Genomic DNA, 16,058 nt, shown 5'->3' on the forward strand with positions numbered 1-16,058 from the left:
TTGCTTTAGTATATCATATTTTTTAATGGTGTTACAGTGTTTTTTTTTAAATGGAGGTAAAATTCACTTGAAATAAAATTCAACATTTTAACACCCTCTCCCACTTTTTTCTTTTTCTTTTTTAAAAAATATTTATTTTTTAGTTTTAGGTGGACACAATATCTTTATTTTATTTTTTTATGTGGTACTGAGACTCGAACCCAGTGCCTCATGCATGCTAGGTGAGCGCGCTATCACCTTGAGCCACATCCCCAGCCCCTCTCCCACTTTTTTTCTTTCTTTCTTTTTTCTTTGTTACTGGGGATTGAACTCAGGGGCACTATTCTGTATTTTATTTAGAGACAGGGACTTGCTGAGTTGCTTAGGGCCTCACCAAGTTGCTGAGACTGGCCTTGAATTTGTGATCCTCCTGCCTCAGCCTCCTGAGTTGTTGGGATTACAGGCATGCACCACTGCACCCAGCCCACTTTTTTTTTATTCTTGCAGTGCTGGGGATCAAACCCAAGGACTAATGCATGCTAGGGAAACAGCCACTGAGCTCTAGCCCCAGGCCCAACCCTCATTTTAACCATCTTAAAGTACACAGTTCGGTGGCATTTAGTAAATTCCTAACACCGCACCAATCATCACTATCGAGTTTCAGAGACTCTTCATTATTCTCAGAAGAAGTCCCATAAATATTAAACAGGACCCTCCCCTCCTCCTCTCTTTCTCCAGGTCTTGGCAGCCACTAGTCTATTTCCCATTTCTCTGGATTTGCCTGTTCTGGACATTTCATACACATGGAGTCACTCCAATATGGAGCCTTTTTATGTTTTCCTTCTTTCACTTAAACATGATTTTTTTCATGGATTTTCCTTTTGTTGTCACTTGCAGTATTGGGAATTAAACTCAGGAAACCCCTCAGCCACATCCCCAGCCTCTTTATTTATTTTAAGACAGAGGCTCACAAAGTTGCTGAGGCTGGCCTCAAACTTGTGATCCTCCTGCCTCAGCCTCTCTTTGGGATCACAGGCATGCACCATCACGCCACACTGGTTATTTCCTGTTTTAGCACTCTGCCATGGTTTAGATATGAGGTGACCTCCCAAAGCTCATGTGGGAGACAATGCAAGAGAGTTTAGAGGTGAAATGATTGGGTTATGAGAACCTTAACCTAATCAGTGCTTTAATCCCCTGATAGGGATTAACCGGATGGTAACTGAAGGCAGGAAGGGTGTGGCTGGAGGAGGTGGGTCATTGGGGGTATGTCTTTGAGTATATGTTTTGTCCTTGTTGAGCAGAGATCTCTCTCTCTGCTTCCTGATCACCATGTGAGCTGCTTCCCTCCACCACACTCTTCCTCCATGATGTCCTGCCTCCCCTCGAGCCCCGAGGAATGGAGCCTGCTGTCTGTGGACTGAGACCTCTGAAACCACATGCCCCCAAATAAACTTTTCCTCCTCTAAAATTGTTCTTAAATGGTCTTTTGGTCACAACAGTGAAAAATCTTGCTAAAACACCTGTATCAGTACTTGGTTCCTTTTTAGAAGTGAACAATGTTCTATTGGATGGAAACCCTTCGTCTTCTCTGCTGAAAGACATGTGGGTTGCCTCCACCTTTGGATTCTTGAGAGAATGCTGCTGTGAGCACTCCTAAGTTGTTCTCACACACCTGTTTTCAATTCTTTAGGGTATATATACCTTGAAATTGCTATATGTATACCTGCCAAATGGTTGTCTGCAGTAACTACACCATTTTATAATCCCACCTGCAGTTAAAAAAAAAAAGTGTGTGGGGGGGTCCAACTTCTTTAGATCCTCACCAACATTTGTTATTTCCCATTTAAAAAAAATACCCTTCCTCGTGGGTGTACAGTGAAATCTTACTGTGGTGTTGATTTACATTTCCCTAGTGACTAATGATGTTGACATCTTTTCATGGGCTTCACAGTGATTTATTAAACTAATTTTTAATTTTTAGAACAGTTTTAGATTCACAGAGAGTTGGAAAGAATATGTAACAGTATTTTGGTAACCCAATTGCTATATAAAACATACTAGAAGGTATCTCTTATCTCTATTACACCTTTCACCTTGGGTTTTGAATTTTTTGATAGAAAAATAAGCCAATGGAGCACAGAATCATTGTTAAGGAAGGTTCTGGTACATTTCTTATTTTGCCTATGGAATCATGTTACAGTCAGAGCAGAAATTAATAAGTAGAAGTACCTAGAACAGAGGTTAGAGACATGTTCTGAGTCATACCAGGTCTGAACATTGGTTATGTCATCTTACGCAAGGTACTTAACCTCTCTGAACCTCAGTCTCTTCATTACTAAAGCAGGGATAATATTTATCTCCTCGTGTGTCATTAAAAGGATCAAGTTATTATACTTAGCACATGGAAAACACTCAATAACTGAGATGCTACTTTGCTTGTTTTGAAAACACAGAGCAATCACTTAGTTTGTCTTTGTTCCCATAACTGGTCAGGATTCATGGGAAGACACTCATTTTCTCAGCATCCTTCATTCATACATGTATATCATTTATTCATTCTTTAAATATGCATGAAATCCATGCTATGTGTCAGATGGTGGGCAAGAAGCTACTAAAGACAACAATCCTCAAAAGCATCAGTCTAAGGGCAGAGAAAACTAGGATCAAATCCCAAGCGCACTTCCTAGGTATGTGACCATGTGCAAGTTATGTAGCTTTTCAATCCTCTGTTTCCTCATCTGTAAAACAGGAACGATAACACTCCCTGCCTTCCAAAGCAGACAGGACTCCATAAATGCACTACATAAAGCATATACCAGCATGCTCAGCACGACAGGCACTTGCTAGGAAACTAGCCACCATTGCTATTATGCTCACGATCTTGATTAAGACAAGGACAAATTATCGAAAAGAGTTAATGAGACAATAAATGCAAAGATTTATAGCAGTGCATGCCATGTGGTAAATGTGTATCCATATAAATGTTATTTTTCTTTCAATGTGTTTCATCCATTTAAAAATGGAAAACCATCCCCAGCTGATGAGTCATACAGGGACGGGTGAAGGAATCGACTGACCGTGGGCTGTCACCCATGCAGAAAGATGAGTGGGGTTTCACGGAACCTCTGTTTCCTTGTGTATGTGCACATGTGCACGGGAACTGATGGGAAATACATTTCTTATTGTGAACAGCAATCATAAAAGTTTGAAAAAACATGCACCTAGAGAGGTTCTCAGTCATCTGGAGAGCAGTGTCAGGAAATGCCAGCCTGCCTTAGCCAAGGGATTGCATAGCTGTAATAGTTTTCAGTTTCATGTGGTCAATTCAAAAAGTAAACTGATACTGAGACTAGAGGTTAAAATAAAATGAACGACTGAAGGAAGTTGAATTGAGACTAACACAGGGTAACCCTGGATTCGAGTGGAGAGAAGGAAAAAAAAAAAAGCATCGCTCTCTGTCTAGTGTTTGCTTCCATCACTCAGCTGTGAGTGGTCCTGGCACTCTCAGAGTTCTAGAGGCAAGGTCAGAAGATCAAGGTCAAACATCTGAAAAATGTAGATGCTGTAAGTCTGGAAGCAGAAATGTTCCCAAGCACATGCCAGCTTGTGCATCCGCTAATGCAGAGGGCTAACTTAGTAATTAAAACTGCAGCCAGGGCAGTGGCGCACACCTGTCATCCCAGCAGCTCCAGAGGCTGAGGCAGGAGGATCGCGAGTTCAAAGCCAGCCTCAGCAACTTAGCAAGGCCCTAAGCAACTCAGTGAGACCCTGTCTCGAAAATATATATATAAAAAAAAAAAGCTGGGGATGTGGCTCAGTGGTGGAGTGCCCCTGGGTTCAATCCCTGGAACAACAACAACAACAACAAAAAAAACAACAACAACCAAAAACAAAAAACTGCAGAATCTTCCAACACAGACTTATTCAGCAGTTCTCTGCTGCATTTAAAATCCTCTAAGTACTCCGACTTGGGCAGGCTGAGATCCTGAGCCAGGAGTGTCAGGAATGTTCAGGATACAAAGACTCCAAATTTGGGCATGACTCCCTGAGATACAATACAATTGCTCACAACCACTCTGGGTTTGGCCAAGCCTCTCCTTACCTGAGCAACACTCCATAAAAATGAGTTTAAAATTCCAGGAATGTGCTAAATCTGGAGTAGTGAGTAGTATGGTTTGGGGGTCCTCATGCATTCAGCTACATAATTTGGTGAGGAAGAATTTTCCAAAGATGGCACAGGTCATGGAATGAGATTGCTCAGATGCCAGATTGCTCCATGGTCCTGAGTCATTTTCCCAAACATCACCTTCTATTGGTGAGATCGGCTTCAAGTACCATAATGTGATCATAAAACTAGACTTCACCTTTCACTTCTTCAAATACCGTTAAAATAAATCAGAGGGGAGGAGGTAAGAAATTCTCCTAACAATGGTACCTTTATTTTCTAAAGTTCTGTTTACAAATCACAGTCCTTCCTAATGAGAGGTCTTCTAGGATACCCTTAGGTTTCCCTTAGAACTTTCTAAACACTATTTCTTTCTTGTCTGAGGTAGGCTTCCTCCATGGGGAAAAATGTGTGTTTTAGTGATTTGGCATCAGTCCTGACCAGGAATTGACAAAACCAGTATTTAATCAATTGCCTTTGAATAAATGAAAGAATGAATGAATAAAACCCATCTACCCGACATTCAACTGTCACGGTCCATCTTGAAACATATAATTCTCTTCTTCATCTTAGCCTCAGGGAAACTCAAGACTCACTTGAGAACATTTGAAATCTATGGTCTGTGGTTTAACAAGCCATGTGTATTCAACAAGTATAATACTCCACTGCTTTCCATTGTAAAGGGTTTAATACTGCAATGTTGCCAGCTTCAGGATATCTTTAAAATATCTACAAAAATATGGGCCAACCACTGCAGCTTTGACTGAAATCAAACTCCCACTACATTTGATTTTTTTTTTTTTTTTTGGAACTTTTGGTTGCAGAAAAGGCAATTAAGAGTGTGCAGAGGAACTCACCTTCATGAAGTTTTCCCAAGTAGTCCCAAGTCCACACACACTCTGCCTGGCTCAGTCACACAGCTGAGGGTTTTGGGGGAAGTTAAGGATTGACCCATGCCAGGTACTTGCTCTACATCCGAGCTGCATCTCCAGCCCCTGATTTTGGACTCACGCTTATTTGTTAAAAACCCTGAAGAGCAGTCAGTACTTCCATTCTCAACAACTGAAATTGCTTTAGCAGAGACTAAAATTTCTCTGACTGCCTTTCTCTCCTGTTAGTGAAAATCTCCTTACTGCTGGGGTTGCTAAGCATAGATTGTGGATGCTGTTTGTGGTTGTCCTCTTCAGGTAGGCTGGACAGGCCAGTCTGTATGAAGTAGGAGAGGATGAGAAGAACAATAGGAAAGGGGATCTAAGAGATGAAGACACCTAAGAGCATCACTTGGACCTCTTCAACCAGATGATGCTGAGCCCTAGATTCACCTCTGGTCTTGCCAGTTATATAGGATAATATTTTATATATGCATATGTATGTATATACATATATATATATACACCCATACATATACATATTTTTGTGTGTGTGCCAGGGATTGAACCCAGGGGAGCTTAACCACTTAGCCCCATCCCCAGCCCTTTATATATTTTATTTAGAGACAGGGTCTCACTGAGTTGCTTAGGACCTTGCTAAATTGCTGAGGCTGTCTTTAAACTCCAGATGCTCCTGCCTCAGCCTCCTAAACTGCTGGGATTACAGGAGTGGGCCACCACAGTCCTTTGATAATAAAATCCATTACTACTTGAGCATCTACCATATTGTTCAAACTACTGTATTTTTGCAGAGTTTGTGAGTGATGGAATAAAAGAGATATACAAAGGTCCATTCTCAAGAAAATGTGAATTTCCTATGAGCAAGATAATAGCAATCTCATTAGGGGTGTGTGTGTGTGTGTGTGTGTGTGTGTGTGTATGTGTGTGTGTATATATATATATATATACATATATATATATATATATATATATATATATATATATATATATATATATGATTGAACCCAGGGGCATTTTACCTCTGAGCTGCATCTTTAGTCCTTTTTTTTTTGTAACGGAGAGGCACTCAACCACTGAGCCCCATCCCCAGTCCTTTTTTTGTATTTTATTTAGAGACAGGGTCTCCCTGAGTTGCTTAGGGCCTTGCTAAGTTGCCAAGACTGGCTTTAAACTTTTGATCCTCCTGCCTCAGCCTCCCCATCCACTGGGATTACTGGCATGCGCCACTGCACCTGGCTAATGTATGCCTCTTGATTGCATTCTTCAGGAATTAAAAAATAACCAACTTATATGTCCCTCCTTTTCCCATAGCTGATCAACGAATTTCCCATCCTCACATATTTAGAAAAATGCCACTGTAGACTGCAATTATAACTTTCTTTCATCACAACTAGAAAATTTGGGAGAAATTGAAGAAAAGAACATTTCATATGCATGCATTTTCTCCTTCCTTCAAATAGAACTAGTTCTATGAAAAGTAAGATCTCAATTTGATGAGAGTTTATTGTTACAGCTGAATTCTCATCTAAGCTTACTGTGTTTATTAGGAGTTCATTGTTGTTGGGCATGGTGGTGCACACCCGAAATCCCGGAGACTTGGGGTGTCTGAGGAAGGAGGAAGGCAATTTCAATGCCAGCCTCAGTAATTTAGTGAGGCATGAAGCAACATAGCAAGACCTTGTCTCAAAATAAAAAATTAAAAGGGCCAGGGAAGTAGTGCCTCTGAGTCCAATCCCAGTACTAAAACCAAACACAAACAACTGTGTAATAAGGGAGGAGCTTATAAGGTCTCCTCAAATGATTGCTTCAGGGCTTACTGTTCCAGGGCAGGAGATAATTTTCACCTTTTGAAACTGGTATGAGTTGGGCGTTGTAATATAATTCTAGTACTCAGGAGGCTGAGGCAGGAGGATCACACATTTGAGGCCAGCTTCAGTATGGTGAGACCCCCAAAAATACAAAGGTCTAGGGATATAGCTCAGTGGTAGAGCAACCCTGGATTCAATCTCCAGTACCAAAAAAAAAAAAAAAAAGAGGGGGAGCAAAGAAGGTAGTAGCTTGTAGTGGTGGAGAGCACTTGTCTAGCATGTACAGGCCCTGGTTTCAATCTTTAGCACTGCCAAAAAACAAAAACAAGGAAGAAAGAAAGATGAAAGAGTTCCTTGTTGATGTTTGCGACAATATAATTTTGTTTAGCTCAGTACCTATGCTGCAGCCCTGGATCTTCCAACTGTGCAGAAATGTTTGCAAATTAATCCTCTTTATTTGTCCATAAATTATTTGAACTTCAAAGTCTCAGAGTCCCAACATGGGAAACAGGACATTGTGTTCCAGAGTGGAATGCTATCTTCCTTCATACTAAAAGGAAGACATGGGAAGGTGACTAAATTATTGTGTATGCACTATGTGGCCGATTCCAGGCCCTCCCCCCACACAAAAAATGCTGTTTCCTAATTCTATTACATGGTTACATCCTCTCAAGGTGCAGCATTCTAAGCCTGGGCTTTGGGTTGTGCCCCTGGGTTTATATTCTGGCTTTGTTACTGTTAAGCTCTTGGGCAAGTTTCTTGAGTTTCCAAACTTCCCTTTGCTCAGTGGTAAAATTAAGATTCTTCCTGGTAAGGCTTACACCACATGATTGTGGTAACTACATCCAATAACACATGTAATCCCAGCAGCTCAGGAGGATGAGGTGGGAGGATCGCAGGTTCAAAGCCAGCCTCAGCAAAAGCGAGGCCCTAAGCAACTCAGTGAGACCCTGTCTGTAAATAAAATACAAAATAGGGCTGGGGATGGGGCTCAGGGGCACTTAACATCTGAGCCCCGTCCCCAGCCTCTTTTTCTATTTTATTTAGAGACAGGGTCTCACTGAGTTGCTTAGGGTCTCGCTAAGTGCTGAGGCTGGCTTTGAACCTTCGATCCTCCTGCCTCAGTTGCCCAAAGTTGCTGGGATTACAAGTGTGTGCCACTGTGCCCGGGCAAGATGAGATTTCAAGGTTGGATAGAAGACACATACATGATTGTCTTGCAGTTGCTTCTGCTCTGGGACACAGGAATGAGTGTAGGTGAAACACAGTAGACAGGAAGTGTCAGAAGGAATACCCTAAACTTCTAGAACCTGGAAATGGGCTGTTTTGAAGGTTCAAATTATTTCTCTAATTTTCCTTGATTATAATATGTCTCTCTTCCCATTCCCATCCTGCCCTCTGTCCCCTCAGACGTTTCTTTTCCACATTTGAAACTTGAAGCATAAGCTGTGGGTATTTCTCAGTGGAAGGGGGCTTGCCTAGTATGTGCAAGGCCGTGAGCTTGATCCCCTGCACTGCAAAAGAAATAAATTAATTTAAAAATATAATTAGAAGTATGCTAAGTTCTAAATCCTGTTCCCTCCTCAGCTGCTGCAAGGAGTCGTCGATGGAAGATGTGGCTGTAGCAGGTGGAGTCACAAGCCACCTGGTTGTGTTCATCACCAGGACTGCCTAGGTGGGGGCGAGAGTCATGTGGAATTCACAATTTTAGGTAGGTAGGAGATTTTTGCAAATGATGGGATGTGGTTGGACTATAGAATAGTAAGACTGGGAAACACAAAGGTCCAGCTTACTAGTGATTTGTACAGGAATCTGAGACTCCTCTCTAAATGTGGTATGCACGATGTATTTTTTTTTGTAGTAGAATTCATTTGAGCAACATGTGAGCAGTGAGTTACATCAGTAAGCCAAACTCTGCCAAGTTCCCTGCCCTCATTGGAGTGCGTGCTCCACAGAGATGCGTCCCAGGCTCCAAATGGGCCTATGACACAAAATGCTCAGGAATCCAGATACTGAACCTGTGGTCCTCCATATTGTATAGCAGCACCACTTAAAAGTCTAGATGGTAGGTTCCATCCTTGAGTTTCCAATTGCTGGATTTTACCTTTGCCGGCCCTCCTCATTTGATCCAGTCAGGGTTGAGCCCAACAGATGGATATAGACAACAGATGATAAGGCCAGGAAGGGTTCATACCTTTAATTCCATTTATTCCAGAGGCTGGGGAAGGAGGATCGCAAGTTCAAGGCTAGCCTCCACAACTTCGTGAGACCCAGTCTCAAAATAAGAAATAAAAAGGGCTGGGGATGTGGCTCAGTGGTAAGTGCCCTCGGATTCAATTCCGAGTGCAAATCAATCAATCAATCAAATAAAAATAATAAAATAAAAATAAATGATTGGTTATATTTTTTAAGTTCTAGAAAGAAGGAGATGAATTATTGTCACCATCTACCGCGAAAACGTCCTCTTCCCCAATATTACTGCTACCATGAGTTTCTGTAGTTATTTGCCGCTTTGTAAATACTCACTTTACAAGTCTTCTCCCAAGAACTCTGTCATTTATGGCCCTCGGGAAGTGAAGGCTCTGAGAGGTCACGGAATTGCTCAAAGTCACGAACGCCAGAGCCCAGCCTTCAACCCTGATCACACCGCTGTGGCGTCCCACTCTCCGCAGGTGGAGGGGACAGCCTACTTGGTGTGGAGTTGGTCTTCCTGTCCCCAGCCAGGCGGGCACAGGCGCTCTCCACCGGGCCTGTGGGCGGCGCTGGCGCCGTAGGGACCCCGGGGCCGCGGATTCCGAGAGGTGGCCGCCGCGCCCACACCCCTGCGGGCGCTAGGACGCGGGCGCACGTCCCATACCCGTGGGGATCTTTATTCGCTGTCCCCGAAGTTCGAAGGCTTTCGGGCTCCACCAGGAACTTGAGCCCGGGGCAGAGAACTGGCGGCCGCAGTCTTTGCAGGGAGGACAGTGGAAAAGCTAGATGGCTACCTTAGGTCGAAGCCCACACTGGCCTTTGGCTTCTCTCCCCCTCTTAGTTTGCCCAGGTCCTAAAAAGTTGTCCCCAAAGTTTAAGGATGAGGGTGTTTGTGCGTGTGGGCGCCTTTGAAGCGCACCGGGATCTCAGTTGGGGGGCTCTGGGGAACCCTCCGTCCCCCTCCCCAGGGTCGCAGGACACCCGCCCAGACCCCGCGCCCAGGACCTGAACCCGTGGGCGCAGGGGAGGCGGGGAGCAGCGCGCCTCCGGATCGGTCCCAGGTTTTAGAGGGAAATGTGGCGGAGGCGGTGGACAAGCCGGGCTGGGTGACCGACAGCGTGGCCAGCCACTGGCCGAGGGCGTCCAGGAGGCTTGGGGCTGGCGCGAGGGCGTGCTTGTGTGCGTGAGTGTGCGCCAGGGTGAGTGTGCGAGCCTCCCCAACCCCCACCTATCCCCAAAGACACACCGCCTGGGTCCACGAGTTGGGGTCAAACACTACGTGCCTCCCTCTTCTCCAAAGCCACTTGCCCAGTCGATTGGTTTGGCAGAAAAGGAGGAGCAAATAGAGGGGTGTCGGAAAAAGGGGCCAAGCAGGCTTCTCGTGGAGGGTCGGTCTTAGGACCCAACGGGAAGCACGTCGGAATCTCTGGCTTCGGGGTGGAGGGGCGGGGCCGGCGGGCCGGCAGGCGGCCGCGGGGCGCATGCGCGCGCGTCTCCTCTCGCCGGGCCGCTGAGCTCCGCGGCGCGGAATAGAATGAACTGTAACAAAACAAGTCGAGCCTTTGTATCTGCTTAAAGGGGCCGCGGGCACTTCCCTCCGGTCCCCTCCACCCCCGCCCCGCAGCCGCGTCTCCAGGGCTCCCAGCAACTGGCTGGAAGGGCTTCCCTCGTCCTCTGGAACAGCCCGCCAGCGAGGAGTGGAGAGCCGGGCGGGAAGCAAAGAGGAGGCGCCGCATTTTCTAAAAAGGCAAGAAAGAAAGGAAGAGAGGAAGGAAAAAAAAAAAAAAAATCCTCGGAGAGGCGCAGAGTGGACTCTGGCCCGGGAGAGCGCGATCGGGCGCCGGAACGTGGACCGAGAGGCACCGGAATGCAAACAAAGCTCGCGGGCGCCTGTGCAGGGCTCGCGGAGGAGCCCAGAAAGTTTGTTTTATGATGATGGCTTGAGTGCGCGAGGGTGTGCAGGGGAGCGAGGCTGCCCAGGGGCTCTCCCGCGGCGTAATTTGGGGGAGAGATGTTTCTCCTATGAACCCGAGGAGACTTGGGTGCTTGTGCTGTGGGGGGCACCTGTCTCATTTTTACTCTTTTTTTTTTTTTTTTTTGGAGGAGGAGGGGTTTCAACTCATCATGTCGAAAGTGATCCAGAAAAAGAACCACTGGACTAGCAGGGTTCACGAATGCACCGTGAAGCGGGGACCTCAGGGCGAGCTGGGGGTGACGGTGCTGGGGGGCGCGGAGAACGGGGAGTTTCCATATGTTGGAGCAGTGGCGGCCACCGAGGTGGCGGGGCTCCCCGGCGGTGGCGAGGGCCCGAAGCTGAGCGAAGGAGAGCTGCTTCTGGAGGTGCAGGGGATCCGGGTGTCCGGTCTGCCCCGCTATGACGTGCTGGGGGTCATCGACAGTTGCAAGGAGGCCGTCACCTTCAAAGCCGTCAGACCAGGTAAGACGGGGCGTGCCCTTGTGTGGGGGGGGCGCACCCCGATAAGAGAGGCGGCTTGTGGGGTGCCCCCACCATCCCGATTTCCCGCTTTCCTTCTCGGAGCGCAGCGGAGAGAAGTTGAGGCCGTGCGCCCCGGTGGTGGCGAAATACCTAAAGTTCTTGCCAGGTTGTGGCTCGTGTTTGCCCACCTGCGTTTGGGTAGGGGCTGCATTTGCGCAAGGGAGCGGGGAGATGTTTCCCGGGCCCGATTTGCCAACCTGTTATCTCAGCCAGCTTCGACTGAGCCTGAAGGGGACTTGGGGAACGGAGGTAGGGGCGGGGGCGCGTCCCCGGCTTCTTGGGGGGGAGTGATGCAGCGCGAGTAGCTTTTGGCCATTCTTGCTCCACTAATCAGTTTCTAGACCTGGTGATTGGGTGTCTGGAAGGAGAGGGGCTACGATTTCTTGGATCTCTTCAATCAGAAAACTAGCTTCATCCTGTATCCCCTCCAGGGGGGCTATTGTGACCTCCGGGAGATTCCTGATCCGCGGGTGCAGAGCCTGCATTCACCCCACAGCTGGATGACGCATGTGTCTCCGCCGCGGTGTGGGGGGAGGGGGAGGAGGGTTTCGCTCTGGGCGCGAATCTAGTCCAAGTTTACCGGCCACCGTCACCGTCCTCATGATTGATGATGATGATAACAGTTGTTCACTGACAGTTGACTAGTGCGAGACTCTCTGTAAAATGCTCGATTTGCACATCTCATTCTGATTCGCGGTTCTAAGATCCACTTTTTTTTTTTTTAAATAAAACCCCTATTACCAATAAGGAAACCAGGACTGACATTAGTTAAGCGACTTGTCCAAGGTCACACAACCATCAGAAGCTGTTCCCTTGTTAACAGAGCTTTAAGCTCGGAGGAGGAGGGAGGGATTGGGGGACGGTACTTAGGGGCTGGGGTGTGTGTGTGTGTGTTGATTTTGAGGAGGTAAGGAAAGCAAATTCCTCTATCAGAAGTCGGTACAGGAGGAAAGACCGCTTCAAAAGATGCATTTGCTGGTGGTGGTGGTGGTAGGTCCCTTACATCTCAGTGTGGTCTAGGCAAGGACTGTCCCTTGTACCCACGTGAGCCGGGTGCAGCCCAGCACTGTGACGCAGGTTCTCAATGAAAGCACCAAAGGAGGTGGTGGAGCTGAATGTGGTGAAAAGTTTCCATATGTTTCCATAGGAAGGCCAGCAGCTGCAGGAATGTGTCAAAAGAAAGGAGGGCTGGGCTGAGCTGGTCCTTTCTAGAAACAGGCCTCTTCCAGATGAGGAGGAGGAGGAGGGGATGGGTGGGGGTGTGCCGGTAAGCCTGGCCTTTTGGTAGCTTTGAGGGCTGAATTTAATGGAAAAGTGTCATTTATGTCCACCTGGACACCTCCTCCAGGAAGTCCTCCACCATTCTGCAAAGATGAGCAGATATTTCCTCCTCCATGTTCCCTTACTCATTGGCACATCTCTCTTGTTGCATGAGGCCCCCTTGCCTTGCTCCATGATATATTCTTAGGTTCTTATCTGTAAACCAGCTTGCGGGTATGATTACATAAGCTAATGAGGGGAACATGCCCAGGACAGTGCTGGTAAATAGTAAGTGCTCAATTTAAAGATTAGCTATTATTTTCATGTTTGAGTTAATTTTGAGCATTTATTTATTTATTTATTTATCTGGGAGCCTGGATTATGAATTTAATGCCAGTTAATGGATGAAGATGACCTGATGGAACTTTAGAGAAAATACTGTGTCAGGCGTTTTTATGGGAACAGCTGCAGGTCTCAGTTCAGGGCCATTTTGGAGTAAGGGCAGGGGATGAATGGGCTGGGTTTCCTGCCCATCCATTGGGGTGCCTGGTGGTGTATAATGGATTCATTTGCAGTGTGCAAGATGCTTGTGGGTGAGCCACACCCTTCCACAAGTAATCAGAGGGATTGGAGACATGGGCTCAGGGCTGTCTCATTCATGGAATTTAGGAAAGTTGGGTGAGATTATTGAGAAGGTTTAGGATCAGACACCTCTGCAGTGTTTCCGAGTGTTAATGTCCTTCGCTCTAGACTATTCTTAGTGCACAGGGATGTGGACAGCAGGGGTAATTATTTGCATGCCTTTGAACCTATTTTTTTAGGGGGGTGGGTGGGTACCAGGGATTGAAATCAGGGCACTCAACCACTGAGCCCCATCCCCAGCCCTGTTTTGTATTTTATTTAGAGACAGGGTCTCACTGAGTTGCTTAGGGCCTCCCTAAGTTGCTGGGGCTGGCTTTGAACTCACGATCCTCCTGCCTCAGCCTCCCCAGCCACTGGGATGACAGGGGTGAACCATTGTGCTTGGTTTTGAACCTATTTGTGTTGATAGAAAAAAGATGCTGAGGGGGAAACTTGAATAGCCTGGGTCCCACGACAGTGTGACAGCAACTTCTTGTAATAATCACCTGGCAGAGCCAGCTTATTGGAGGACTTCATCACAGTAAAAGGTGGCCCTGGAAACCATTCCACCCAGCCTCCATTCCCTCCTTCATGGTGAGAATGTGATTTTAATTACATGACAGAGTTCTGCCTCATTTACAGCATCTTTGTCAGAGGAGGGAGACTCATTCTTGGTACACAGTAAAGCAAAATGTTACTTCTGTGTGAGTTAGCCTCTCCCAGGGACATGGGTCACTGTGGGCACTGTCAGTATGGAAATGTCATGGTTGTCTTGTGGGAGAAGATTCTGTTTCATGGCAGTTCTCTGGAAAGATGCATGGACCAAAATAGTCCATAGCAAATGGTATTCTACCAAGCAGGACCGGGCTGTGGGGGAATCAAACTAAATGAACCTTCTGGGCCGGAGTTGTTCATCTTGTGTCAGTCCTTTGTCACAAAATACCTTTAAAAACATATATATATATATATATATATATATATATATATATGTGTGTGTGTGTGTGTGTGTGTGTGTGTGTGTGTGTGTTTTATATATATACATGTTGTTTTAAATTTGCATTAAGGTATCATTTTACTATAGTAAGATGCACAACTATTTTTTTTTTTTGTACCAGGGATTGAACCCAGAGGCACTCAACCACTGAGCCCCATCCCCAGCCCTTTATTCTATATTTTATTTAGAGACAGGGTCTCCCTGAGTTGCTTAGGGCCTCCCTAAGTTGCTGAGGCTGGCTTTGAACTCGTTATCCTCCTGCCTCAGCCTCCCAAGCTGCTGGGATTTACAGGGGTGTGCCACTATACCTGGCTCCACAATTTTTAAAAAAATGATCTTTAAAAATTTTTTGCATGTAGAGCATGCCTGGGCAGGAATCTAGCCACACCCTACTTCTGAACCATACTCCTAGCCCTTTGTGTTTTTTTAATTTTGAGACAGGGGTCTCCCCAAATTGCCCAGGATGGCCTCGAACTTCTGATCCTCCTGTTTCATCCTTTCAAGTAGGAGGCATGCACCACCACGGTACCAGTGTCTTTTTAAATAAAATTTTAATTAATACATAAAAAATACATTTTAACGGATACATCAAAAGATCAAAGTTGCATATATTCATGGTTACTGTAGGACATTTCATTACATGTGTATATTGTGTAATGTTTAAATCAAGTTTGCACAGATCTTATGTGTCTCATTTGATGAGTTTTGACAAATGTATATGTTCATGTTGTCACCGCTGCAATCAAGATAAAGAACATTTCCATTACCCAAGAAATTTCCCTCCTGTTTCTTTCCAGTTAATCCCTTCTACTAAAGACTCTTTGATTTCTTGTATCGTAGATTTCTCTGTTCTTCAGCTTTATAAAAAGAGAAGTCATGTAGTGTGCACTCTATTGTGTCTGGCTTTGTTTTGAGGAGAGGGGGCACTGGGAGTACCAGGGATTGAACTCAGGGGCCCTTCACTACCAAGCCACATCCCTAGCTCTTTTTTTATATTTCATTTAGAGGAAGGGTCTCACTAAGTTGCTAAGGCTTAGGGTTGGCTTTGGAGTCTCTATCCTCCTTTCTCAGCCTCCTGAGCCTCTGGGATTGCAGGTGTGTGCCACAATGTCTGGCTCTGTCTGGCTTTTTTTTTAACCCAACAAAATATTTTGGAGATTTCACATTTTTGTGCATCATTCTTTATTTTTATTTTTGCAGTGCTGGGAATTGAACCCAGGGGTGCTTTACAACTGAGCTACATCTCCAGTCCTATTTAAATTTTTTAAAAAATTTTGAGACAAGGTCTTGCTAAGTTGCCCGGGGTTGGCTTCAAACTTGCAATCCTCCTGCCTCAGCCTCCAAAGTAACTGGGGTTACAAGTGTGTCCAATGGTGCCTGGCCTTTGATTCTTTTCATTGCTGAATAGTATTCCATTACACACATTGACTAGTTTGGGTTCCCCTTTTGCTTTCTGGTGTGCGTTTGTAATGTTGACGGTGTTCAACTGCTATGAACGAAGCTGTTGTTAATGTGCCATTAGTTCCAAGCATTTGCCAATCTTTGATCTTGTTTGTCTTTTGAATTTTGGCCTTTCTACTGTGGATAGGGGGGAACATGTAATTAGGAAAACTTTGGTATAGAATGTAGCTCACCTTTTTTAAGCTCT

At 45.6% G+C, this 16,058-nt stretch overlaps 1 protein-coding gene across 13 annotated transcripts in view; it reads left to right on the forward strand.

Moving 5' to 3' along the window:
* The first annotated feature begins 10,563 nt into the window (after positions 1-10,563).
* Positions 10,564-16,058, forward strand: part of Magi1 (membrane associated guanylate kinase, WW and PDZ domain containing 1) — a 613,943-nt gene continuing 608,448 nt past the window's right edge. For all 13 annotated transcript variants that reach the window (XM_071618445.1, XM_071618450.1, XM_071618457.1 and 10 more), the window contains exon 1: positions 10,564-11,475. In XM_071618445.1, coding sequence (XP_071474546.1) covers positions 11,061-11,475 — 415 coding nt within the window. In that variant the 5' untranslated portion in view covers positions 10,564-11,060. The remainder of the gene's footprint in view (positions 11,476-16,058) is intronic.

This window comes from Marmota flaviventris, chromosome 1, assembly GCF_047511675.1.
Source record: "Marmota flaviventris isolate mMarFla1 chromosome 1, mMarFla1.hap1, whole genome shotgun sequence".
Taxonomy (NCBI): Eukaryota; Metazoa; Chordata; class Mammalia; order Rodentia; family Sciuridae; genus Marmota; species Marmota flaviventris.